General features: G+C 42.1%; 2 protein-coding genes across 5 annotated transcripts in view; both read right to left on the bottom strand.

The window, feature by feature from the left end:
• mpp2b (membrane protein, palmitoylated 2b (MAGUK p55 subfamily member 2)) overlaps positions 1-16,565 on the bottom strand; it is a 55,007-nt gene extending 38,442 nt beyond the window's left edge. For 2 of the 3 annotated variants that reach the window (XM_021565086.2, XM_021565085.2), the window contains exons 1-2: positions 16,156-16,565; positions 5,226-5,307 (exon numbers count right to left, since the gene is read on the bottom strand). In XM_021565086.2, coding sequence (XP_021420761.1) covers positions 5,226-5,256 — 31 coding nt within the window. In that variant the 5' untranslated portion in view covers positions 5,257-5,307; positions 16,156-16,565. Of the gene's footprint in view, positions 1-1,670; positions 1,723-5,225; positions 5,308-16,155 lie in introns of those variants that run through there. The other variant, XM_036946431.1, reaches the window with a different exon arrangement.
• A 273-nt stretch (positions 16,566-16,838) lies between these two features.
• On the bottom strand, positions 16,839-23,063 carry LOC110491553 (peptide YY). 2 transcript variants are annotated; one of them, XM_036946432.1, is made up of 4 exons: positions 22,839-23,063; positions 20,304-20,491; positions 17,322-17,431; positions 16,839-17,097 (listed from the first exon to the last, which is right to left on the bottom strand). In XM_036946432.1, the coding sequence occupies exons 2-3, from the start codon at positions 20,489-20,491 to the stop codon at positions 17,347-17,349; spliced, it is 273 nt and encodes a 90-aa protein (XP_036802327.1). In that variant the 5' UTR covers positions 22,839-23,063; the 3' UTR covers positions 16,839-17,097; positions 17,322-17,346. The 2 variants fall into 2 exon arrangements, with proteins under 2 accessions (XP_036802327.1, XP_021420763.2); XM_021565088.2 differs by having other exon boundaries at positions 17,351-17,431; positions 22,839-23,043.
• Between the last annotated feature and the right edge of the window lie 2,375 nt (positions 23,064-25,438).

Genomic DNA, 25,438 nt, shown 5'->3' on the forward strand with positions numbered 1-25,438 from the left:
TCCTGATTATTGTGACGCACGGCCATTTACTGTTACGGGCAGCTATATTTGTCATGAAGAGTATAATGGTTATTATCATAGAAATAGAATGAAATAGATTGGTTCTATTTCTATGGCTATATGAGGGCTCTGCGTAAAGTAGTACATGTTTTCTCTCTATGCACTCTATTTCCTTCAGCCATAAGGGACATTGAATCTATACATACAATAGTTTAGCTAGTATGTAATAATTCCACTTGATCAATGGTCAAAGTAAAGGACAGGAACACCATACAAAATGATAAGTAGTCCCATATGCTTGAGATGCCGCTGTTAGTTATTTCTGACATTGGGTGAATACAGTTTCACACCTTAGCAATGAGTCTCGCACATCCACACCCTATTGCCTTTGGTACTCATTTGTCTCGCTTGTATCTCCCAGATAGCTCATAATTCTCACAACCACACTACACTTCTATTTCTACACCAAAACATACAGGGAGTAAGTGGAACCCATCCAAACATAGATGAACCATAGAATCCAAACCCGCATCCCTTCACCATAGATGAACCTTAGAATCCAAACCCGCATCCCTTCACCATAGATGAACCATATAATTCAAACCCGCATCCCTTCCATAGATAAACCATAGAATCCAAACCCGCATCCCTTCACCATAGATGAACCTTAGAATCCAAACCCGCATCCCTTCACCATAGATGAACCTTAGAATCCAAACCCGCATCCCTTCACCATAGATGAACCATAGAATCCAAACCCGCATCCCTTCACCATAGATGAACCTTAGAATCCAAACCCGCATCCCTTCACCATAGATGAACCATAGAATCCAAACCCGCATCCCTTCACCATAGATGAACCATATAATTCAAACCCGCATCCCTTCCATAGATAAACCATAGAATCCAAACCCGCATCCCTTCACCATAGATGAACCATAGAATCGAAACCATCATCCTTTCTATGACCCCTATCAACAGAGTGCAAACCCTCATCCTTTCACCATAGATAAACCATTAAAACCCTAATCCTTTCACCATAGATAAACCATTAAAACCCTAATCCTTTCACCATAGACAAACCATTAAAACCCTAATCCTTTCACCATAGATAAACCATTAAAACCCTAATCCTTTCACCATAGATAAACCATTAAAACCCTAATCCTTTCACCATAGACAAACCATTAAAACCCTAATCCTTTCACCATAGATAAACCATTAAAACCCTAATCCTTTCACCATAGATAAACCATTAAAACCCTAATCCTTTCACCATAGACAAACCATTAAAACCCTAATCCTTTCACCATAGATAAACCATTAAAACCCTAATCCTTTCACCATAGACAAACCATTAAAACCCTAATCCTTTCACCATTGATAAACCATTAAAACCCTAATACTTTCACCATAGATAAACCATTAAAACCCTCATCCTTTCTATGACCCCCATCAGCATCACCCCATCCGCCTGTCCTTACCTTTCCCACTGAGCTCCAGGCACTCCAGGGACAGGACAGAGTTCTCCAGGGAGAACCTTCAAAACAGGCTGCCAGCCGTGTGGTACACACACACCTCCACGACACACACACACACACACACACACACACACACACACACACACACACACACACACACACACACACACACACCTAGCGACGACTTACACACTCACACCTGAGACAGCCTGAGAGAAGCTCCTCTCCTCTCCTCCCCTCCTTCAGAGCGCCTCTCTCTCCTCTTCCTCCTCTTCCTCCTCCCCCTCTCAATACCTGCAGCTCCTGAGAGCTGCCAAGGATGACTGAGCCTCTCCCCCTGAATGGAAGCCTCTCAGAGCAGAGAAGAAGGGGGAGAGAGAAATAAAGGGGGAAAGAGGAGGGATAGAGTGATGCATCTCACGTAGGAGGTGCGATGCTTGGAAAGGAAGGGGGAGTCAAGGCACAATGATCTTCTACTAGCCACTACCGTGTGTGTGTGTGTGTGTGTGTGTGTGTGTGTGTGTGTGTGTGTGTGTGTGTGTGTGTGTGTGTGTGTGTGTGTGTGTGTGTGTGTTGGAAGGGAGGGAGGGAGGGAGGGAGGGAGGGAGGGAGGGAGGGAGGGAGGGAGGGAGGGACGGCTCGGGGGCTTAGGGAGGAATCTTCTGATTGGTGCTTATATCAAGAACGTCCTTCCTGTTTAGTGACATCATCATGGTTCACCACACATTGGCTGTGTCCTGATTCTCCACCCTACACTTGGACTCTTTCTCGTATGAATTGAACACTGATGAAAACTCCTTCCAACCAATCCTATACCTTTAAATTCATGACAGGAGTGTGCAAGTGCACGCTTCTGGGAAAGGGTGGAGAATCGAGATGTTGCCAAAATCCAAGTAATAAGAGAGAATAGGAAAGCTATGAAACTCAATAAAGTATTCCTCTGTATTGTATTATGGCTGTAGCTAGCTATTAGCATTATGCTCACGAAGCAGTGCACATAAAAACATTACGGCTTCATTGACCGAGTGCATGAACTACCTCCTCGCTTCAAATCAAAATGTAATTGTAACCGGCTGCATATCAGCGCCAAACAATAGCCATACTATAAAATGCTAACTTTTTTGATAACTGGGAGAAAAGAAATTGTTCCGAGGCACAATTTATTCTTGGTTACAGAAAACGTCCATCAGGGAGATCTCCCCCTTGGCTAGTTTACAATCAGAGATTGACATGCGGGCCATTTCTAAATACAGATTTAATGCACATTCAATATCTCAGGGGTGTTGAACCGCCATAAATCTAAATTCCCCTCCTCACCTCGCCTGCTCAAACTCATGAGCTACATATACTTCACATCAGATGCCATACAACTTTCGGTAATACATTGAGTCAGCCAGCCATTGGTGAAAACACTTCAAACGAGAGAAATTCCCCTCTCTTCCATCTCCCAATGGTGAGATAAACAAATTGTCTCTGTCTTTGTCATTGTGTATATGTCTGTCCTGTGTCCCTGTCCTTGTCAATGTCCGTCTCCCACTCCCTCTCTCTGTCCAATACCAAACACAGAAATCAGCCCACAATCAGGGAATTGAAAGGATTTATTTGAAGAGAAATCAGCCCACCCAATCTCAAAATTCCCAAACCCCCATCTCACCCCAACACTAATACCCACTAGAGAAGCCTCATTGGGGGGAGGCACACACCAAGGTCAGTGAGGGTAGTGAGTTCTAATAACAAACAGATCCTTCGAGACAGCCAGACTGACAAGTCTGAGTTTGAGTCCGAATTCACTGCTTCATTAGGCACATCATTAAGTCACATTAGAGGAGTGGAGATAACTTGCAGGGCCCCACGTGATAAACTGTCCCTACCTGCTCCATCTCTCTCCCTATCTCTCTCTCTCCCTCTCTCTCTCTCTCCATCTCTCTCCCTATCTCCCTCTGTCTCTCTCACTCGCCCTCTCTCTCACACACACACATACACACACACACATACACACACACATACACACACACACACACATACAGATAGAGTGGAAGTCGGAAGTCGGAAGTCATTAAAACTCATTTTTCAACCACTCCACAAGTTTCTTGTTAACAAACTATAGATTTGGTAAGTCGGTTAGGACATCTACTTTGTACATGACACAAGTCATTTTTTCAACAATTGTATACAGACAGATTATTTAACTTATGTCTGTACCACTGTATCACAATTCCAGTGGGTCAGAAGTTTACATACACTAAGTTGACTGTGCCTTTAAACAGCTTGGAAAATTCCAGAAAATTATGTCATGGCTTTAGAAGCTTCTGATAGGCTAATTGACATCATTTGAGTCAATTGGAGGTGTACCTGTGGATGTATTTCAAGGCCTACCTTCAAACTCAGTGCCTCTTTGCTTGACATCATGGGAAAATCAAAAGAAATCAGCCAAGACCTCAGAAAGAAAATTGTAGACCTCCACAAGTCTAGTTCATCATTGGGAGCAATTTCCAAATGCCTGAAGGTACCACGTTCATCTGTACAAACAATAGTACACAAGTATAAAAACCATGGGACCATCTAGCCGTCATACCGCTCAGGAAGAAGACGCGTTCTGTCTCCTAGAGATGAACGTACTTTGGTGCGAAAAGTGAAAATCAATCCCAGAACAAGAGCAAAGGACCTTGTGAAGATGCTGGAGGAAACAGGTACAAAAGTATCTGTATTCACAGTAAATCGAGTCCTATACCGACATAACCTAAAAGGCCGCTCAGCAAGGAAGAAGCCACTGCTCCAAAACCACCATAAATAATCCAGACTACGGTTTGCAACTGTACATGGGGACAAAGATCATACTTTTTGGAGAAATGTCCTCTGGTCTGATGAAACAAAAGTAAAACTGTTTGGCCATAATGACCATCGTTATGTTTGGAGGAAAAAGGGCGAAGCTTGCAAGCCAAAGAACACCATCCCAACCGTGAAGCACGGGGGTGGCATCATCATGTTGTGGGGGTGCTTTGCTGCAGGAGGGACTGGTGCACTTCACAAAATAGGTGGCATCATGAGGTAGGAAAATGATGTGTATATATTGAAGCAACATCTCAAGACATCACATTAGTTAAAGATTGGTTGCAAATGGGTCTTCCAAATGGACAATGACCCCAAACATACTTCCAAAGTTGTGGCAAAATGGATTAAGGACAACAAAGTCAAGGTATTGGAGTGGCCATCACAAAGCCCTGACCTCAATCCTATAGAACATTTGTGGGCAGAACTGAAAAAGCATGTGCGAGCAAGGAGGCCTACAAACCTGACTCAGTTACACCAGCTCTGTTAGGAGAAATGGGCCAAAATTCACCCAACTTATTGTGGGAAGCTTGTGGAAGGCTACACAAAACGTTTGAACCAAGTTAAACAATTTAAAGGCAATGCTACTAAATACAAATTGAGTGTATGTAAACTTCTGACCCACTGGGAATGTGATGAAAGAAATAAAAGATGAAATAAATCATTCTCTCTACTATTATTCTGACATTTCACATTCTTAAAATAAAGTGGTGATCCTAACTGACCTAAGACATGGAATTTTTTACTAGGATTAAATGTCATGAATTGTGAAAACTGAGTTTAAATGTATTTGGCTAAGGTGTATGTAAACTTCCGACTTCAACTGTACACACACACACAGACACACAGGTTTCACCCCTTTCTCGCCATCTATCTCTTTCTATCACTCCGTCACGCTGAGGCCAAGCCACTTACCAGAGTCCGAGCTGGATGATGCCACGGGCATTTTGGAAATCTGGTCTTCCCAAATCCTCTTCTTTGAATCTTGTTAGGTCAGCTGGAGAGAGATAATGAGAGAGGTAGGGAGAAGAACATGGTAAACAAACATTAATTATTCATCAGTTATGAAAACGACCACCCTCAAACACCCAACTGGAGAAATGGACCAAGAGGAGGGAGGGACGATAAGAGAAGCAGACAAAAAGCGGTAGAGGGAGACTGAGGGAGTTCTCCCTCATGTTATTTACGCCCACCCAGTCCCAGTATAGTTCCCATGCCCACACATGCCCATTCCCCTGTTGTCAGTGTCTAATTATAGGTAACACCCACACTGTCCAACTCAGTTTCCACGAAGTCAACTATAGCTAGTTAAAGAGATTGGCTACAGTAAGTGAGTGGGCAGGATAACATGTTGTACTAGCTTGGAGAGGATCGTTAAGGCATCTGATTGAACCCATTGGCATTACGCTTAATGTCATCAGGAACTGACTGGAGAGGCTCAACAACTTCAGACATGTTCTAAATCAATTGTTTGCCGATGGATTTGTGAAGAAGAGTCCTAGAATTGTGTTACATTGCAGCAGTGAGAAATCAAGGACAAATAGCAACGGATTGAAGAGTCGAGTGAGACGTTAGTGCGTGAGAGAGCTGGAGAGAGAGAGAGAGAGAGCGAGAGAGAGAGAGAGGGAGAGGGAGAGGGAGAGAGAGAGAGAGAGGGGGAGAGGGAGAGAGAGAGAGAGGGAGAGAGAGAGCGATGGGGAGAGAGAGAGAGAGAGAGAGAGAGAGAGAGTGAGGGAGAGAGAGAGGGAGAGAGGAGAGGGAGAGAGAGAGGGAGAGGGAGAGGGAGAGAGAGAGAGAGAGAGAGAGAGAGAGAGAGAGAGAGAGAGAGAGGGGCGGGGGAGAGAGAGAGAGAGAGAGAGAGAGAGAGGGGGGGGGGAGAGAGAGAGAGAGAGAGAAATGGAACAGAGGTGGAAAAAGTGAAGTCGATGAAGGAGAACAGCATCCAATGATGCTAATGCCTGGTTGCCATGACAATATACAGCAGACTGTGGTCAGGGTGAAGGGGTGGTAGCCAAATAGGAGGGAAAGTCTATCATTCAACCGCCTCATCACATACACACACACACACACACACACACACACACACACACACACACATACACTTCCTACACTATAGAGCACAAAGCACAATCATCATCTAAAAAGTGTGTGTCTATGCAGATTAGTATATTACCACCACATCAACACTTAGACAGAAGCTCGAATTGTAGTTCCTGCTGTGCCATTGAAACACACTGAAACCCAGAGTGTGAAATGTACTCTACCACTGCCCAGGGCTTTGTATAACACTGATCTACGCAGATCAGGCTCTTAAAACATTCACACCAGTTCACCCCCCCCCCCTCCCTCCCCCCAGCTTATCCCTCCCTCCCCAGCCCTCCGGTGTTCACAGTGGGAAATGACAGAGCACACAGGCAAGCACACACACGATAAAGCACACACAGACGCGCACACACACACATACAGTTGCTCTCTCACACATAGACGCACAACAAACACGCACACACAAATGACAGAGCTTGTTAAAAGTATGCAGGCAGCTTGCAGGCAGCCTTGGCCATGTTTGAGCTGGGTTTACAGAGGGTGAAGAGAGAGAGAGAGAGAGAGGGGTCAGCATTTTCCTGCTTTATTTCGCCAGCTCTCTCCCTCTCTTTTTTTTCCGGAGCGTTTCTTATGCAGGGGCAAAATCAGCCCAATGACGCTGCACACCGAATGATATCATTTTCTTAGCCTATTATGAAAACGGATGAAATTGTAATCAAGCGATTAGGCCTTTATAAAGCACTTTCCAATCGAAATAATAAGGGTATATAAATGTACAATAGTTGCATTAGATTCTACAACAGAGATCAGGGCCTGTAGCTGTGCTCCTGCTAGGTCTTTTATATTGTGGGGACCGCTTTGTCTTTAGGTGTGATCCAAAGTCCCACGTTCTCTGTCATACTGAGCCCAGGCTACATCGACACCACAGCTGCTATGACATCATGCTCGCAGCGCAGGCCTGCAATCATCATCTCTCCACCCTGCCAACCAATTAAGAGAAGCGCAACGCTGAAGTGGAGAGAAACACTGACACTGGGCCAGGGCCACACAAACAGAGGGACGGACGACAACAGGATTAACACAATCTCAGAGAGAGGAGTGCGAAACACTGAGGGTAGCATTTCTATTTCTATACAGTCATTTACAGGTCTCTGATATATATTTGTGAAAGGTTTTCTGTTACATAAGCTAGGTGTCTTGGATCCACATCTTGGCCAGGAGCCAGCACCTACTTTCTTAATGTGTGGTCCTGGCACACAGGTGTTATATCTACCCCCAACAGGTAGGTTGCACCTTAAATCTGTGATGCCAACACGCACACACACAAACTCTTTTTTCTCACCCACACACACACACTCTGACAGAAACAGACACACACAAACGCACGCACACACACATACACCACAACCAAATCCTAATCCACGCGTGGCTCACGTCACGCCTAAAAATAACCCTGCCTGCACTCCCACAGGTTCCTCTCCTCCTCTCATTGCATCACAGGGGGAAAGCGCTCGTATCCAAGACAACCGCAAGGACCTCTTTTCTTTTTTCCACTGGTTTGCCATGGCAACAAGGAAAAATGCGTAAAATAATAATAAGGGGAGAGGGGATTGCAATTGTACTCAATTGGGGAATAATGAAATGCAAATGGTAGTAGTTTAATGTGTCTCTGCTATTGTTTTGTAGTATTCTTTTATATCAAAACAATACTGAGAATAAATTGTAGAGGGTGAACAGCACCGTTGAAATCCAGAGTATTGCCTTCAAAACGAATCACAGTGGAATCGATCACAGCGCAGTGAGATACACAAGCTGGATCACAAGGCTTAAACGGCAGTTTAAAAAGGCCAACTCAGAGGTCTATGATGAAAGCTCTCAATGAGAAATGTCTTTGTGAACTTGATCTCTCACCCGAAAGACTGATTAACTTGATTTCAGATTTCAGATATGCATCATGTCTCACCAAAGTGCTTGAATAAACTTCAGGAGTGTGTGTCTGATTGTACACTTTATATCGTTTATATTCAGGTACACTGGTGCTATATTTAAGTGGCAAGCGTATGGTGTATTTGGTCTGGGGCCGGGGCGGTATTCATATAGTGTCTTAGAGTAAGAGTGCTGATCTACGATCAGTTTTGCCTATTAGATCATAATGAATGTGATTACATGGACAGGAGGGACCTGATCCCACTCTGACACCGGCCCTGATTTCTCCATGAAAAACTAAAGGTAGAGAATTACAGAACGTTTATAAGGAGCTTTTAAATAACAGATTAAAGGTTTTACTTATTTACTTAAGAGCTGTGAAATCAGGTGTGACCTAAATTCCTCCTTAACAAACTCAAACTTCTGTGAATCTGTGTCACACAACGGGAGCCCGAAATAACTTGAATTCGCTACATCAAAACAAAATATTATTTTGTAGGGAGTAGAAAGAAACTAATTGAAATGCCATTTGAAGCTAGTACGTGCCACATGGTCAACTGAGATCTGAATGTTCAACACTGTTTTCATTCTCACCACCTCATGTATATTGATGCACACAAAGTGCTACTATAGTTAGCTACTTAAATGTCAACAGTGATAGCCCCAACTCAACTGGAAAATAACATTTTAGCCACACACCCACACACACACACACACACACCCCCCCCCCCCCCACACACACACACACACACACACACACACACACAATAGCCTTAGCAGTGAAGCAGTTCCACTGCCAGTATTTCAGTCAAGGTCCCTGTTGCTGGTAATTCAGTCAAGGAAGTACTGATTGAATAAGTCTGAGTAATGACAGGCCTTGGTTCAACGTCACCAACATACCTCTTGACTAAAGACTAAAGTTTCTGACCAAATGTTACAGATAGGATATAGTACAGTACGATATGGTACACTATACAATATATTTAAGCAATAAGGCACGAGAGGGTGTGGTATACGGCCAATGAACCACGGCTAAGGGCTGTTCTTAGACATGACACATATTGGCCATATACCTTAGCTGTGGTACATTGGCCATATACCACAAACCTCCGGGTTGCCTTATTGCTATTATAAACTGGTTATCCACTAATTAGAGCAGTAAAAATACATGTTTTTTTCATACCCATGGTATTCGGTCTGATATACCACAGCTGTCAGCCAATCAGCATTCAGGGTTCTAGCCACCCAGTTTATAATACACGATACACAATACGATATACAATACAGTATAATATGATCAGATATGATATTGAGGCCTTCAAAGGCAAAGCTGTGATGTGAAACTCTAGTCACAAAGTTTCTAAACCCTGAGGTGCAACATCGTTAGACTTCCGGGAACACTTGCGAAACAGACCAAGCAAGCCAAGCCGGGATTTGGGGGTTTGAGAAATCAGTAACCACATTTCCATCCACACATTTTATGCGAGTACTTTACTTCATACCATATAATAAAACATCCTGACAGTTGTGATGGAAACAGGAAGTCTAGGTACAATGTTATAAATGCAGACAGATCATTTGTTCGTTCGACATGATGGGCTCTTTTTGCATCTGTAAAATGAATTGTGCGAGAAATGGCAATGGACATGCCTTAACGCGCAAATGTTGATATAATAAACATCATATCAAAGTAGACTTGGAGTCACGCGATGATATATTGTGTGTTCCTCCCACAATGATTTGGGAAAGCATGCAATTTATTAGGCTACAGATTAGATAAAGTATGATGGAACTTTCAAGGGGTGGTGAAAGTGCACGGTGATGAGCTTGATGCTCCGTTCCAATAAATATCGAGGGTCCTTATTATGGTGACATCGCTCTTATTCATAATAATCTCATCATGTAGACTAGCCAACCTGCACAGCCAACCCGCACTGTATCTGTGAGCTGCTGGCTAGAGCACATGTGCCAAAACCAGAGTAGGTACATTTACTATTTAACTATTTAAATAGTACATTTAACGCAACAGTTTTTGCGATGGAATTGAAAATGTGATGGAAACACATAAAAACGTTAGCTTTTTATTCGGTACAAGAAAACTTAACATTTTGTGTGCACTACCTCACCCTGCACTCATTTGTATCCGCAACAAGTCCGTTTGGTGGAAACACCACTGGTGGGAATATAGGCATATTTTCTTCATGGGGATTTTAGAATATTCGCATTCAAATCTGTCGCCAATTGGATGGAAACAGATGGTAAGAAAGGTCAAAAATCATTCCTTAGTTGTTAGTTTTCCCAAAATCCAAAGGCACAACCTACATCCGAGAAAAGTAATTAGTTGAACATGTTATTACTCCAGCTCATGAAAGTGACAAACTGACACGTTTTCATTTCCGTCAAAAACAACTTTATATCGAAGGAGTGCCTTTGATTTGACAACCTGCACACGCACAGTTTAGCGCGAGACAACATGTTTTTGCACATGAGTTTAGCTAGCCAACATCACCATGACATCGCCTACAAGTGTGATCGGGGAATTCTATTGGAGAAGTAGCTTCTGCCTATCTTTATACTATACCGTCTTGGATCTAGTGGCCCTGAGTTTTTCCAGAGCACATGAGCTCACCTCAAGTAAAACTCCTGTCCCTATAGAGCCAATCCATACAAAAGAATGCAGTAGTCCAGCCCATTTTACAGTAGCTGTGTCACCATGGTTACGAACCCTAAATTCATCCAGACTGATCTGTTGTGGTAGTGACAGGGGTGACATAAGCATTGTTCACACTGCAGACCCTAATACTCAAATCAGTTGTTAAAATCCGTTTTGGAACTGACTGTCCAAACAGCAAATTAAAAGTGACCAAATCGGATTACACTAGTTGTCATAGTAACGACTGGTGTGTGCGCTGTGGTGTAAACTGATTGGTGGTGGTGCTTGTGCTTTCTATAATTCCTTATGTAGCATGCTAAGGTGACAACAGTGCCTGCCATGGACGTTTTCCAGTTGCTTTAAATATGGGGGGTGTGACGGAGGGGTGCCACTGGAATAGATGCGTTACACCGTCGCCGGTTAGCCCCACATAGCCTGGTTCCTCTCTAGGTTTCTTCCTAGGTTTTGGCCTTTCTAGGGAGTTTTTCCTAGCCACCGTGCTTCTACACCTGCATTGCTTGCTGTTTGGGGTTTTAGGCTGGGTTTCTGTACAGCACTTTGAGATATCAGCTGATGTACGAAGGGCTATATAAATACATTTGATATGATTTGATCCTGGCACACCACAAAGAGGAAGTAACCACTCCTGGAACACCACAAAGAGGAAGTAACCACTCCTGGTTCCTCTCTAGGGTTCTTCCTAGGTTTTGGCCTTTCTAGGGAGTTTTCCTAGCCACCGTGCTTCTACACCTGCATTGCTTGCTGTTTGGGGTTTTAGGCTGGGTTTCTGTACAGCACTTTGAGATATCAGCTGATGTACGAAGGGCTATATAAATACATTTGATTTTGATTTTGATTTGATTTGGTTCATCTCTATGCCGACTCACCGTGCCTACAATGGAGGCCCTACCAAATATGGTGGATAAATGAAGATAGTTCACTAAGGGCCATTTACCATTGAAAAAAAAAATGCAGTTCCAGTCTACTTAACGGGGTGGGTCTCCCATAGACACCAACGCAATAGCAGCTGGGTCTGGTGTACTTAGCTCATTGACTTTTATTGAAGCAGAAAAAAACAGTCAGTGGGGAGGAAGTCATTGACTTTTATTGAAGCAGAAAAAAACAGTCAGTGGGGTGTCTTGCTTCCTCTTCCATCTCTGGCTGTTCTCTGTTCAATTAGTAATTTAACTACACATTTTCAGTAGCTTGGTGGTAGTTGAACCAAATTAAAATCTTGATTGTGTTTTCAGTAGTTACTTTGTTGCCATGTAGAGGTGTAGCTAACTACTGGAACTACACACTATTTTTTGCAAAGTAGGCAAGAATATCCTTTTTTTTTTTTTTTTTTTACATTTACAGCAGACCTGCCTAATTGTCACTTGAAACTGTTTTTTGTGTTTAATCGGCTAAATTACACATTCTGTTATTAACATCAGACAATTTGTAGTCTATAACATTTCAGATTTAGATATGATTATTTTTCACATAGTAGTTTTTCAAAGTACTTTACTTAAAGACATGCTCCGTAAATGTTTTAAACCTCCCTCTTTGGGCTGGATATGTCAATGTGTAGTTCATACATGCATCATCTATGAGCAGAATGAATGTCTTACCTCAATTAGCCACAAAATCCCTAGTTTGAAAGCGACTGTTTCTGGAAGCTGTGCTGCAACATTTCCCACAAAATTTCCCCCATGTGGGCCAGCCCCCTAGCAATTTAAGTTCTAGACAATGAGCAAGATGCACACACAACAGAGTGAGAGCAATGACCTGGTGCACATATCTGCACATATGTGATGTAATACGCAATTTTTGGGGACCACTTTTGGCATGCGAGCACTACATTCCGAACTACTGGCTAAAAAATATACAAAAGTACCGGAGAATCTATTTAAGTAGACTATATTTGTATAGTTTTTTTATATAAAGGCTAGTGTTAGTGTATCTTAACTTCTTCCAGTGTGAAGTAATTGGTAGCTTGGTAAACTACATTTTCAGAGTAGCTTCACCAAAACAAATTACACTACCCCATCATAGCCTCTGCTGAGTTGTCAACAACCGGATGTTCCGGTTTTCAAGGAAATGGAAAGAGAGCCTGTGATGCAACTTCCTCATCCACATTTACTGGATTGGTTAAACAGTGCAGAAGAAAAACTCTACGGACAGTTTTGTTCTTCTCGTCAACAGTATCTAGAGTAGGGCAGGGTTCCTCAACTGGTGGCCCGCGCCCCCCCCCCCCCCCCCCCCCAGTTTTATTTTGTTGGACATAAAAGACTATAAAAACACCAGCAAATCAGCTCCAAGTGATTTTTATTTTGGAAATCTGTTCCAAAGTATTCCCATGCATAATAGAGAGATACTGTATATGTGATCGTATACAAATGTAAGCAAGGTTTGAAATGATTATGTTTTAGTCAAATATTATATCTGTTTGGGATTTGTGCGGTCAATTTGCATTATACAAATGATTTCAAAGTATGTTCCCGGCCCCCTGACCATCCGCTCAAGAAAACAAGTTGATGATCCCTGCAGTAGGGGGGGAATCTTGTTTCATGCATTTACTTTACGCCTGCTAAGTTAGGTTACCCCATCAAAACATTATAGTTGTGAGATTTGAGGCTGCCCTAGGCCCTGCTTAAATATTTTAGAGCTCCTTCCTTCCTTAACCACTGATCTGACACGGTTGGATTGGTGAATGAATAAACTGGTTACCTTGCAGTCATTGCCTCAAGGAAGAAGAGAAGTAAGGATAGAAGGAGGAAGTGAGGGAGGCTTAAGACTGTGGGAGAATCTCAATTAGATTTCCTCTATTCCTCAAGTCCTCTCCTCTGTCCTATCTTCTCCTCGCCTCCTTTTGAAAAAGGTCCAAGTTAATCAAGGTGAGGAGGAGAGGAAATGTGGAAACAAATGCGCTTGTATGTGAAATGAGGCTACCCTACTGTAGTGTGTCATCAGGCAAATTACGTTTACAGATGTAGAACCCCAAAATACATCTGTAAAATGGTCAAATGATATGTAGCTAGTTGTGCAAGACATTAATAAATGGATAAGTAGCATGTTGTTTTTAAATGTGTGCATGATTTTCTCATCCGATAAAACAACAGCTGTTTCAAAGTGGGTGTGGCGGATTTCAAAACTCTTCCACAGTAGGATACACCTGAACATCCTTCTCCGGGGGAGGCAATCCAGTAGAGGAGCAAACTCCTCAATTTGCCTCTTATTAACGAATTGACACTCCTTCATATGGCGACTACTTATCGGTTTCCCGGTCACAGAGGAGAGGATGACAGAGGAGTCTAGGAGAGGACGTACTTTTTACTAATTGAGAATCACCCCAAATCTGGCAGTGTTTTCATGCTGTGTAAGGAAGTGCTTAGGTCACATTTCTGTGGAGCTCATTGATCGTGCAGCATCACACAGCTGTCAAACCCGCCAAAAATCCTGTTGCAGCTGCAAGTTCTCAAAAGGGAGACTATTAAGAAGGATGAAGTTCCTTTAAGCTGAGCTAAAAGCACTCCAGAATAAGATCTATCACAGTTTTGATGTGTAACTCCGCCAGAGTGATTTGGAAAAACTGTATTAGAAGACTTGAATAACTGCTGAAGCTCATCTCAACCCAAACACCTAATATGATATAATCTATGATTTTAGACATAACCATCTCACTGTAAGTTTGAGTGTAAAGTAACAAATGGTTGATGGTTGAAAAGGACCTCTCTTCCTGCCAGCCGTGTCCTTAGTGCTCATTCAGTAGGCGAGACCAGGGTTTCCCAAACTCGGTCCTGGGGCCCCCCCTGGGTGCAGGTATGGTTTTTGCCCTAGCACTATACAGCTGATTCAAATAATCATAAGCTTGATGATGAGTTGGTTATTTGAATCAGCTGTGTAGTGCTAGGGGGGGGGGGGGGGGCGGGGGGGGGGCAGGACAGAGTTTGGGAAACCCTGGGCTAGACTACACCCTCTCCCAATTACCTTGTTAGAGAAGATGTCAAAAACTAATGTGTTTACATCATGGTCCCATCCACCAGGTATGATGTTCTGATTGAATGGTAAGGTTGAGTTTCCACATTATTTCAACAAAACAGATATTTGTGGAAAACTGATTGGAATTGCTAAAAGTCAAAAATGTAAAGGGAAAAAAATTCACCAAACATTTTATCTAAATCCAATGACGGTTAAATGTTTTGTTGATTTCTCCTTAGTTGACAACTGAACCAACCTGATGTTGAACTGAAGTCTGTGCCAAGTACGGAATTGCAGGAAATAAACACTATAATTTATATTTTTTGCTCCACTGTCAATAGGGGGCCGCTAAAGTGTTTTGCTCGCAAACGCCCATCTCTGGGTTAAAGTGCTTGCTTGACAGTCGTGGACCCGGGTTCGAGTCCCGGTCGCGGCTACCCCTCATATTTGCTACAATGTCATTACCCAATAAGCTACTGTAGGCTATTACTCTCAGAACTAAATTACACATTATCATTTGTTTGTTTATTCATATATTCACATTAAAACTGAAAGAGAAATGTGGTGCGTAGGGAGTGACGTGAGCATGCACCAGGGAACAGGTGCACATGATGTCCGATCCGACTATCCTTATGGCTACATAAGGTCTGGAATTCTGCTATTGTAAAACAGCCATTCTCTCCCAGTCACAAGTACATTTCCAAGAGTATGATTGATAATCCATCATTAACTTGTAAAGTCAGTGATATAGTATTCTAATTCACAAGCGCAAAGGATGGAAGACCTAGACTACATTGTATCTCCTCACACAATTTGGCAGCTATTGAGTGCGGTACGTGGGATAAGAAAATAAATCAGAAATAGCTTGTGCTTTTGCTTAAATGCTTTTCTCTTAGACTATTCCTCACCATCTGTGGGCTTTGTATGCACACCAATAGGCTCCTGCGTAATAACGGTAGCCTAAGCTAGAGGAGGTAAAGTGCCAGGAATATGCTATCATGTGCAAGATCAACATGATTGATATTGCGATGCCACCACTATCAATAATTCACAATGTCCAATCCATTCATTCGTAATATGATAGATTCTAGCGTAAAACAAACCACCTGGTGCCACGGGCGCATCACCGCGGAATCACAATCGATTCTAAATAGCCGGGACACAAAGAAAACGATGGCGACAAGAAATTATCATCTTCTATATCAATAACCATTCTTTCTGTTCAACAAATCACTACTTTAGGAGCTCATATTAGGTTACCTTGCTTCTGTTGCTTCCACTGTCCAATTCGAGGCGAGAGCGAAGACGGCGCGGCTGAAATGTCAAATCCCTGAGCACCGTTGCTGAAGATTAAAGGGAAAACGGTATGTGTGACACAGTGCAGAACCCACCGAACTGCGGTTTGAATGCTTCTTGTCGTGCAGGTCTTGAGTCTAGATGACTTAAATATCTAAATATCACACGGGATAAGACAGTGCAGTATACAATGTACCATAAACAAAGTAAGGAAATAGTACACTATACTGTGTCCAAAAGTTTCAAAATGATGAGTTTCATCTTCAGCATAGGATACTGTATTAAAATGCTGATACTTCAATACATCCCTACTCTTTTTGAGACCGTTGTGAGGAATTATGGTAAATGTGTAGGCTGGCCACGTCCTGCAGCAAGGTCAGTAGAATATGTGGTCTAATGCAAAAATTACAAGTCCAATGGCAAATAACGTACAGAGAGCATTTTCCTTGTAATATACTGCCACCTAGTGGTATGAATATGTCACATACAATGATATTACTCTTGTAACCATGTTTAATAATAAGCCTGAAGTGGTGGTTGGTCTAGGATCATTTCCAATCATGGCTTTTGGATATAAATATTGGTTTGCTTATCTGTTGAGTCACAGAAACGGAAAGGCTTTCAACAAAATTCACTGTGACAAGAGGTATTATAACACATTTATTTATTATTCATTGTTGAATTTAATTACAAATTATGTCAACAACCAAAAATAGACAATTATGTGTTGGAATGAGAGAGTGAGAAAGAGAGACAGAGATGTTGAAAATAAATAGTGGGCCACACAGTCCAGTGAAGGTTGCCAGTTGAGCAGCCTATTTGAGTTGTTGTAAGGCCCACCATTTGAGTGGAACAGCATGCCAGTGGGACGGGACCCAGATTTATCCGAGATCACTGCCACCCGAACTGTTAGAAAAAGACACAGAAAGTCAGTAGCTGGCCTTCCAAACTCACTAAACTCCATATCTAGTGATCAAACTTAGATATTGCTATTCAGTGTGGGCACTACTTTTAGGAATCTCTGAGTGGACTGTCACATTCCTACTGCGGGTGTATGCATGGGTCATGTTGATATACTCAAGGTATGATGAGTCTGTTGTAACAACGAGCAGACAGTCACTTTGAATCACCCTTTCCCTCAGTCTCTTCATCCTCTCACCGTTGTGTTAAATTGCCTTCCGACTCATCTCTGAACAGCAACCACCCCAGAGCTGACTCAGGTGCAGACCTCTTTCCATACCTATTGGACACAGAGACCACCACATGCTGTATGTCACCAGGATATGTACATTACTTGCTGGAGTGTGCTAACAGGGGTCTTAAGATCATATCATGTCCCCTTGTTGCGATGAATAGCCTGGCCACCTGATCGTTGACAGACCCATGAATTGCAAGGCACTACCTCAATTAGTCTTTCTGAGTACTGGAAGAGAAGATCCAAGGTCCTTCCCTTCAGAACTCCTTCTCCAATGCGTTTTAAGAAAGAGGCGAGCGGATGCCAGGAATCGGAGAAAAATGTATTGAGAAAGAGCCAAAGTTTCAAGAAACTACGCAGACATTAATGGTGTGAATACCCTACTGCCGGGTTCCCCAATAGGCAGCCCGTGGGCCGGTAAATTTTATTTGGCCCACAAGTTTTCTGAGCAAAAAATATATATAATTTTCATTGTTGGACATACAAGACTGTAAAATCAACAGGAAATCAGCTCAGTGATTTTAATTTAGGAAATACAGTACCAGTCAAAAGTTTGGACACACCTACTCATTCCAGGGTTTTTATTTGTTTTGCTATTTTCTATATTATAGAATAATAGTGAAGACATCAAAACTATTAAATAACACATATGGAATCATGTAGTAACCAAAAAAGTGTTAAACAAATATATTTTAGATTTGAGATTCTTCAAAGTAGCCACCCTTTGCCTTGTTCAAGACACACTTAACCAGCATGGCTACCACAGCATTCTGCAGCGAAACACCATCCCATCTGGTTTGTGCTTAGTGGGACTATCATTTGTTTTTTAACAGGACAGGGTCCCAAAACACACCTCCGGGATGTGTAAGGGCTATTTGACCAAGGAAAGTGATGGAGTGCTACATCAGATGACCTGGCCTCCACAATCACCCAACCTCAACCCAATTGAGATGGTTTGGGATGAGATGGGCCGCAGAGTGAAGGAAAATATGCTAACAAGTGCTCAACATATGTGGGAACTCCTTCAAGACTGTTGGAAAGGAAAAGCATTTCACATGAAGCTGGTTGAGAGAATGTCATCAAGGCAAAGGGTGGAAGCTTTGAAGAATCTAAAATCTAAAATCTATTTTGATTTGTTTAACACTTTTTTTGGTGACTACATGATTCCAAATGTGTTATTTCATAGTTTTAAAGTCTTCACTAATATTCTACAATGTAGAAAATAGTACAAATAAACAAAAACCTCAATGAGTTGGTGTCCAAACTTTTGACTGGTACTGTGTGTTCCCAAGTATTCCCACGCATAAATAGAGAGAGGCATATATTTTTGTTTTTGTCAAAAACCATATCTGTTTGGGATTCTCGCTGTTCTTTTGCATTGTGCAAATGGTTTAGAACGATGTTCTGGCTCCCCGACCATCCGCCCAAGGAAAAATAGGCCCACGGCTGAATGTAATGTGGACCCTTGCCCTAGTGTGTGTACTCACTACTCGCCTATACCCTTTTTATCTCCAGAGGCAAGAACACATATCTCAAGCAATTAGCTCTAAACAAGGAGAGATTTTAAAGTCAAATGCCCAATGCTCAGCAAGGCAAGCAATCCTCGGTTCCACAGAGAGTGACACAGCTTTTAAATAATTTTTAAATCACTGAAATCAATGCTTTTCCAATGAGGAGTGAATCTCCCTTTGTGTGAGAACAAGAGGGGCTGAACTGCATGGCACACAGCCCTTGTAGTGCATTGACAGCTCCAGCCCACTTAAAGACATGCTCCGATTTTTTGGGCGAGTAAGAAAGTATTTTTTAAACCTCCCGCTTTGGGCTGAATGTGTCCATGTGTAGTTCTTACATGCATAATCTATGAGCAGAATTACTGTCTCACCTCAATTAGCCACAAAATCCCTAGTTAGAAAGCAACTGTTTTCTTGAAGCTGTGCTGTGCATTTTTCCCTAAATTTCCCACCACGTGTGCCTGCCCCCTAGGAATTTGAGTTCTAGCCAATGAGCTTCAGCCCCTCACATTTGAGTGACAGCTAGCAAGAGGCCGGCCCAGTGTTATCCTATGAGGTTGCAGGGCGCGCCCAAAGGCTCAGTGGACACAGCACACAGAGACAGAGACAGAGACAGAGAGAGACAGAGAAAGAGAGAGAGAGAGAAAGAGAGAGAGTGCGAGTGAGAGAGAGAGAGGGAAATGTCGTAGTGCACATATCTGCACATATTTTTTTATTTTATTTAACCTTTTTTTAATCAGGCAAGTCAGTTAAGAGCACATTCTTACTTACAAAGACGGCCACCTTGTTAATGGGTCATTGTCCCCCCCCCCCCCTGCAATAGGCTGAAACATTGCATTATCTCTGACTCTCGTGCCATATCTAAGACAAGGTGTTCCCCTGTTGATAACATGTTAGCCTACAGAGTGCTGAACTCACTCACCTCTATCTAGTGATGAGGTTGATGCAGTGTCGCAGACACACAGACTCAATTGTACTGAGACACAGGGGAAAATCCTGTTGTGCTTTCCTTTTGCCCCCAAGGCACAGAGACAGGACATGAACTTGGAGAGCCAAGAGAATATCATTATCCTCAGGATTAATTCAAATATCTCTTGTCCCCTCAGAGCTTCTTCTGTGACCTTGGCTATAGTGGTAATTTAACCCTCTTCAGAATATCAGCAACATTTTATTGTAATTTGGCAGAGGGATTTTTTTTTTTTACCTTTGAAAACAAATTGAGTGAAGGAATATACTGAGTCTATTGATTGTCAGTGGGAGGTTCCGTTCCCATAAAACTGGTTTGAGAAATTGTTTCCCCCCAATAGGCTGAAACATTGCATTATCTCGGACTCTCGTGCCATATCTAAGACAAGGTTTTCCCGTGTAGATAAAATGCTAACCTACAGAGTGCTGAACTCACTCACCTCTGTCTATTGATGAGGTTGATGTAGTGTCGCAGTGCTGTGTTGTATCTGGCCCATTCCTCCGGAGGCGCGTTGTCGTCGGGGCTCACCGGCTTGGTAAAGTAGGCATCCGTGAAAGTGCCCAGACAAACCAGCACGCCCAGGACGAGGACGACAAGGATCAACCAGGGTCTCAGTGTGTTGGCCATCTGTAAATAAAGAATGTAGGCTAGCATTTCCCTGACGTCTGCTAGACTTAAAGAGAAGTTGAACAAAAGCTTGGCATTCTTGGCATCAGAATCTCAAAGTTATCAGTTTTAAGCAAAGATTTTTGATGACCCAGATGAGTAAGTCTTCGTCTTTTTGACAGGGGTCTGTATCAGAGACACATTAGCAGTTGCACTGTCTATGGTGCTGAAATGTGTGCCAAAGTTGCTTACGAAATAAACCAATTGGTCTTCAACCTATTGATTCTACAATACTATGGAACATTATATTGTCTTAAGTAATGATAATGAAAGAATTGCTTACACAATTGCTTACACATACTTACACATTAAACACGTTTTTGTTTATACTGATGTATTTATCAATGATAGAACATAATGCTAATCCTTTATGTTTATGCATGATTTAAAGTACCTAGGGCAAGCAAATTGGCTTGTCCCAGTAGTGTTGTAGTTACATGTCTTTCATATATTGTATAGATCAATAAAAACAAAGGTTATTAAAATACCTTTGTATTTTATTGATATGACATATGTCCCTCAGTTTTATGTCATTGGTGTTACTGCCTTGAAAATCACTCATTACATAGATATACAAGGACCTTGAACATTCCCTTCAGATTAGTCAATCCCATTTAGTCATTTAACGATTCCATTGATCATTTAGTGTGTCTAAATACAAAGTGTCATGCGTGTTACTCAATTTAAATGAAGGGAAATTCAATTGTGAGCAAAATTGATTAATCAAATAACTTTAGTAAATGAAAGGTTAAAGGGTTAATGACCTTAGATTTGAGCATCTGTGGTGTTACTACTCCGAGGGTGAAGTCAGCATTATAGGGACACTTTTGGTAAATCGCTATGTAGACAATCAAAATCAGCCTACCCTACTCAAGTAATGTTTATTTTCATTAATTACGGTCTTAATCTACATGTTTATGATGAAAACAAGTGGATAATGGATTATTCAGTGGTTGCTACAATACCTAAAAACAACATCAGACCCTTACTTTTGCTAAAGTGTGTCTTTCAGTTGCAGTGGGGCAATTTAGTAGATGAAGTGGGGCACTATTTTCTCATTAGAAATTAATGAATGTCCCACTTCACCTGCCACTTGCTATGAAATTATCAAAGAGGCATTGTAGAGGCTTATAAATAACACACTCTGTTTTAACAATTGTGTCAATGACATTATACTAGACCCTCTCCATGCCCTTGTAAAATGTATTTGGGAACCTTCCAAGCTCTTGGTGAAAATCGAACTAAAGGATTCTGCACAGTTTTTACTTGATCACAAAACAGCTCTATTATTCCACAAATGCATAAATCCTTACATAAATTGAGCCTATTTTCAATACTTACTTTCTTACATGTTATTGTCCTTCGTTTCTTTACAACTCTTGTTATTTCCCTCTAATTTCTTCCACAATCATACTATACTGTTTATGTGCCGTATAGCGTCTAGTAGAATCCAGTTTGTGATGTTATAAACTACTAAAACAACATATGTTTATGTATTTTAGAATATATAAAGGAAATTCCTTCATTAGATACAAATGATGCAGAGTAAACATTCAGCAACAACCCAATAACAGTTGTAGTGATTGGGTTGCAAAATGACCGTAATACAGCATCCTCAAGCATAAATGCACCACCACACCTGTAGGGTGTACGAACTACAAAGCAGGATCAAGGAGTTAGCCAACTAGCTTCCCTAAATGTTCTGAATTAACTTTTTATTTTGGGCATGTTGTAATTGACTCAACAACCAAAAACGCATATCCAAGTTTAGCTTTCTTAATGAACCAGAAAATCAATAGTTATTTATGGTTGTTCATCAAAGTTAGCTGGGTAACTCATTGATCCTACTTTGTAGTATGCGCAAAGTTATCATAATGGTAAAAATGATTAGTCACACTTTATTTGGATAGTCCATCTGTAAGTGGTCATACTATTAACAAACTGTTGATAAGCAACTGCTTCCTGAAGTTAGATTAGGGTTATAGGGTAATGTTTAGAATAAGGGTTATGATAAGGGCTAAGGTTAGAGTTATAGGGCTAGGGAAAAGTTTAGGGTTAGGATAAGGGTTAGGGTTAGTAGATAGTTCAAATGTTACTGATAGTCGTCATTAAGCTGCCAAATTAGTTGATTTAGAATGGGATGATACCAAAATAGCCTACATTTAAATAAAGAAAAATGTAGTTTATTATTTCCTAAATGGCATTGCCATCGCATTTCAAAAACGACCCAATTGCTAAAACTAATTCAACAGTCAAAACCTCCCAACTCAGCATAGTCACAGAGAGCAAAACGTAACTCATTACTCACTCTGCAGCAGGCTTGCTTCACCGGTTTTCACTGTGTTCTTGTTGTGCGTTTTATTGTTCCCAAATCCGGATGGTTTATATGGTCAAGGCTACCTGATGCGCGCGCCTTGAGACGCGGCAAAGTCACGTTTCCAACTCAATCTACGCAAGCGAGAACGAGCGGAGTACGGAAGCACTCTTTCCCTATTGAAAATATCAAATCAAATTCTATTCGTCACATGCTTGTAAACAACAAGTGTAGACTAACAGTGAAATGCTTACTTACGGGCCTTTCCCAACAACGAATAGAGAAAGAAAATAGATAAATCATTTTTAAAAAGTGTATCACGTAATAATAAAAGCAATAATAAGTACACAATGAGTAAAGATAACTTGGCTATATACACAGGTTACCAGTACCGAGTCGATGTGCAGGGGTATTGAGGTAGATATGTACATTTAACAAATAACTAGGAATAAAGGGACAGATAATAAACAGTAGCAGCAGCTTATGTGATGGGTAAAAAAATAAAATAAAAATGTCCAAAAAGAGCCAATGCATATATTCCGGGTAGCTATTTGGTTAACTATTGAACTAGCTATTTATCAGTCATTGCTTTTGGGGGTAGAAGCTGTTCAGGGTCTTGTTGGTTCCAGACCTGCGCAAAGCATAAAATACAACCTTTCAGTGTCAACTAAGGGCCTTTAATGTACTTTCATGTCATTATTATGATTTGGAAGAACATGCCAGACTCAAAATTTAGTGAATATGATCAAACAGCGTTAACTAGGGAATATCATTTTTTCAAATATAATTGGGAACCCCTGGTCTATGACCCGGGTGGCTGAGATAGTCTACTTTTGTCTGATTTCAAGCAGTAACGATCGACACATAAACTCAGCAAAAAAAAGAAACGTCCCTTTTTCAGGTCTCTGTCTTTCAAAGATAATTAGTAAAAATACAAATAACTTCACAGATCCTCATTGTAAAGGGTTTAAACACTGTTTCCCATGCTTGTTCAATGACCCATTAACAATTAATGAACATGCACCTGTGGAACGGTCGTTAAGACACTAACAGCTTACAGACGGTAGGCAATTAAGGTCACAGTTATGAAAACCTAGAACACTAAAGAGGCCTTTCTACTGACTCTGAAAAACACCAAAAGAAAGATTCCCAGGGTCCCTGCTCATCTGTGTGAACGTGCCTTAGGCATGCTGCAAGGAGGCATAAGGATTGCAGATGTGGCCAGGGCAATAAATTGTAATGTCCGTACTGCGAGATGCCTAAGACAGCGCTACAGGGAGACAGGACAGACAGCTGATCGTCCTCGCAGTGACAGACCACGTGTAACAACACCTGCACAGGATCGGTACATCCGAACATCACACCTGCGTGACAGGTACAGGATGGCAACAACAACTGCCCGAGTTACACCAGGAACGCACAATCCCTCCATCAGTGCTCAGACTGTCCGCAATATGCTGAGAGAGACTGGACTGAGGACTTGTAGGCCTGTTGTAAGGCAGGACCTCACCAGACATCACAGGCAACAATGTCGCCTATGGGCACAAACCCACCGTCGCTGGACCAGACAGGACTGGCAAAAAGTGCTCTTCACTGACGAGTCGCGGTTTTGTCTCACCAGGGGTGATGGTCGGAGGCCTGTACTCTGGAGCGGGATCGATTTGGAGGTGGAGGGTCCGTCATGGTCTGGGGCGATGTGTCACAGCATCATCGGACTGAGCTTGTTGTCATTGCAGGCAATCTCAACACATCCTCCTCCCTCATGTTGTACCCTTCCTGCAGGCTCATCCTGACATGACTCTCTAGCATGACAATGCCACAAGCCATACTGCTCGTTCTGTGCATGATTTCCTGCAAGACAGGAATGTCAGTGTTCTGCCATGGCCAGCGAAGAGCCCGGATCTTAATCCCATTGAGCACGTCTGGGACCTGTTGGATCGGAGGGTGAGGGTTAGGGCCATTCCTCCCAGAAATGTCCAGGAACTTGCAGGTGCCTTGGTGGAAGAGTGAGGTAACATCTCACAGCAAGAACTGGCAAATATGGTGCAGTCCATGAGAAGGAGATGCACTGCAGTACTTAATGCAGTGGCCACACCAGACACTGACTGTTACTTTTGATTTTGACCCCCCCCCCCCCCTTTTGTTCAGAGACACATTATTCCATTTCTGTTAGTCACATGTATGTGGAACTTGTTCAGCTTATGTCTCCGTTTATTTACACATGTTAAGTTTGCTGAAAATAAACGCAGTTGACAGTGAGAGGACGTTTCTTTTTTTGCTGAGTTTATCGTGTGTTTTTTAAATTATAAATGGATTGTAGATACCGTCATGAATTATATTAACATAAGTTTGTGAACACCTACTGGTCGAACATCTCATTGCAAAATCATGGGCATTAATATGGAGTTGGTCCCCCTTTTGCCCCTTTAACAGCCTCCACTCTTCTGGGAAGGTTTTTCACCAGATGTTGGAACATTGCTGCCGGGACTTGCTTCCATTCAGCCACAAGAGCATTAGCGAGGTCGGGCGCTGATGTTGGGTGATTAGGCCTGGCTCGTAGTCAGCATTCCAATTCATCCCCAAAGGTGTTTGAT

This window comes from Oncorhynchus mykiss, chromosome 16, assembly GCF_013265735.2.
Source record: "Oncorhynchus mykiss isolate Arlee chromosome 16, USDA_OmykA_1.1, whole genome shotgun sequence".
In the NCBI taxonomy this organism is placed as follows: domain Eukaryota; kingdom Metazoa; phylum Chordata; class Actinopteri; order Salmoniformes; family Salmonidae; genus Oncorhynchus; species Oncorhynchus mykiss.

Bases quoted from the DNA above. Each gene is read 5' to 3' on its own strand.
- LOC110491553 (XM_021565088.2), bottom strand. From the start codon at position 20,491: ATGGCCAACACACTGAGACCCTGGTTGATCCTTGTCGTCCTCGTCCTG. The intron at 17,432-20,303 runs GTGAGTGAGTTC...TGTGTCCAATAG, and splicing joins AACCTCATCAATAGACAGAG to GTATGGAAAGAGGTCTGCAC. The intron at 17,098-17,350 runs GTGAGAGGATGA...TTTTTCTAACAG, and splicing joins GAAGGCAATTTAACACAACG to TTCGGGTGGCAGTGATCTCG.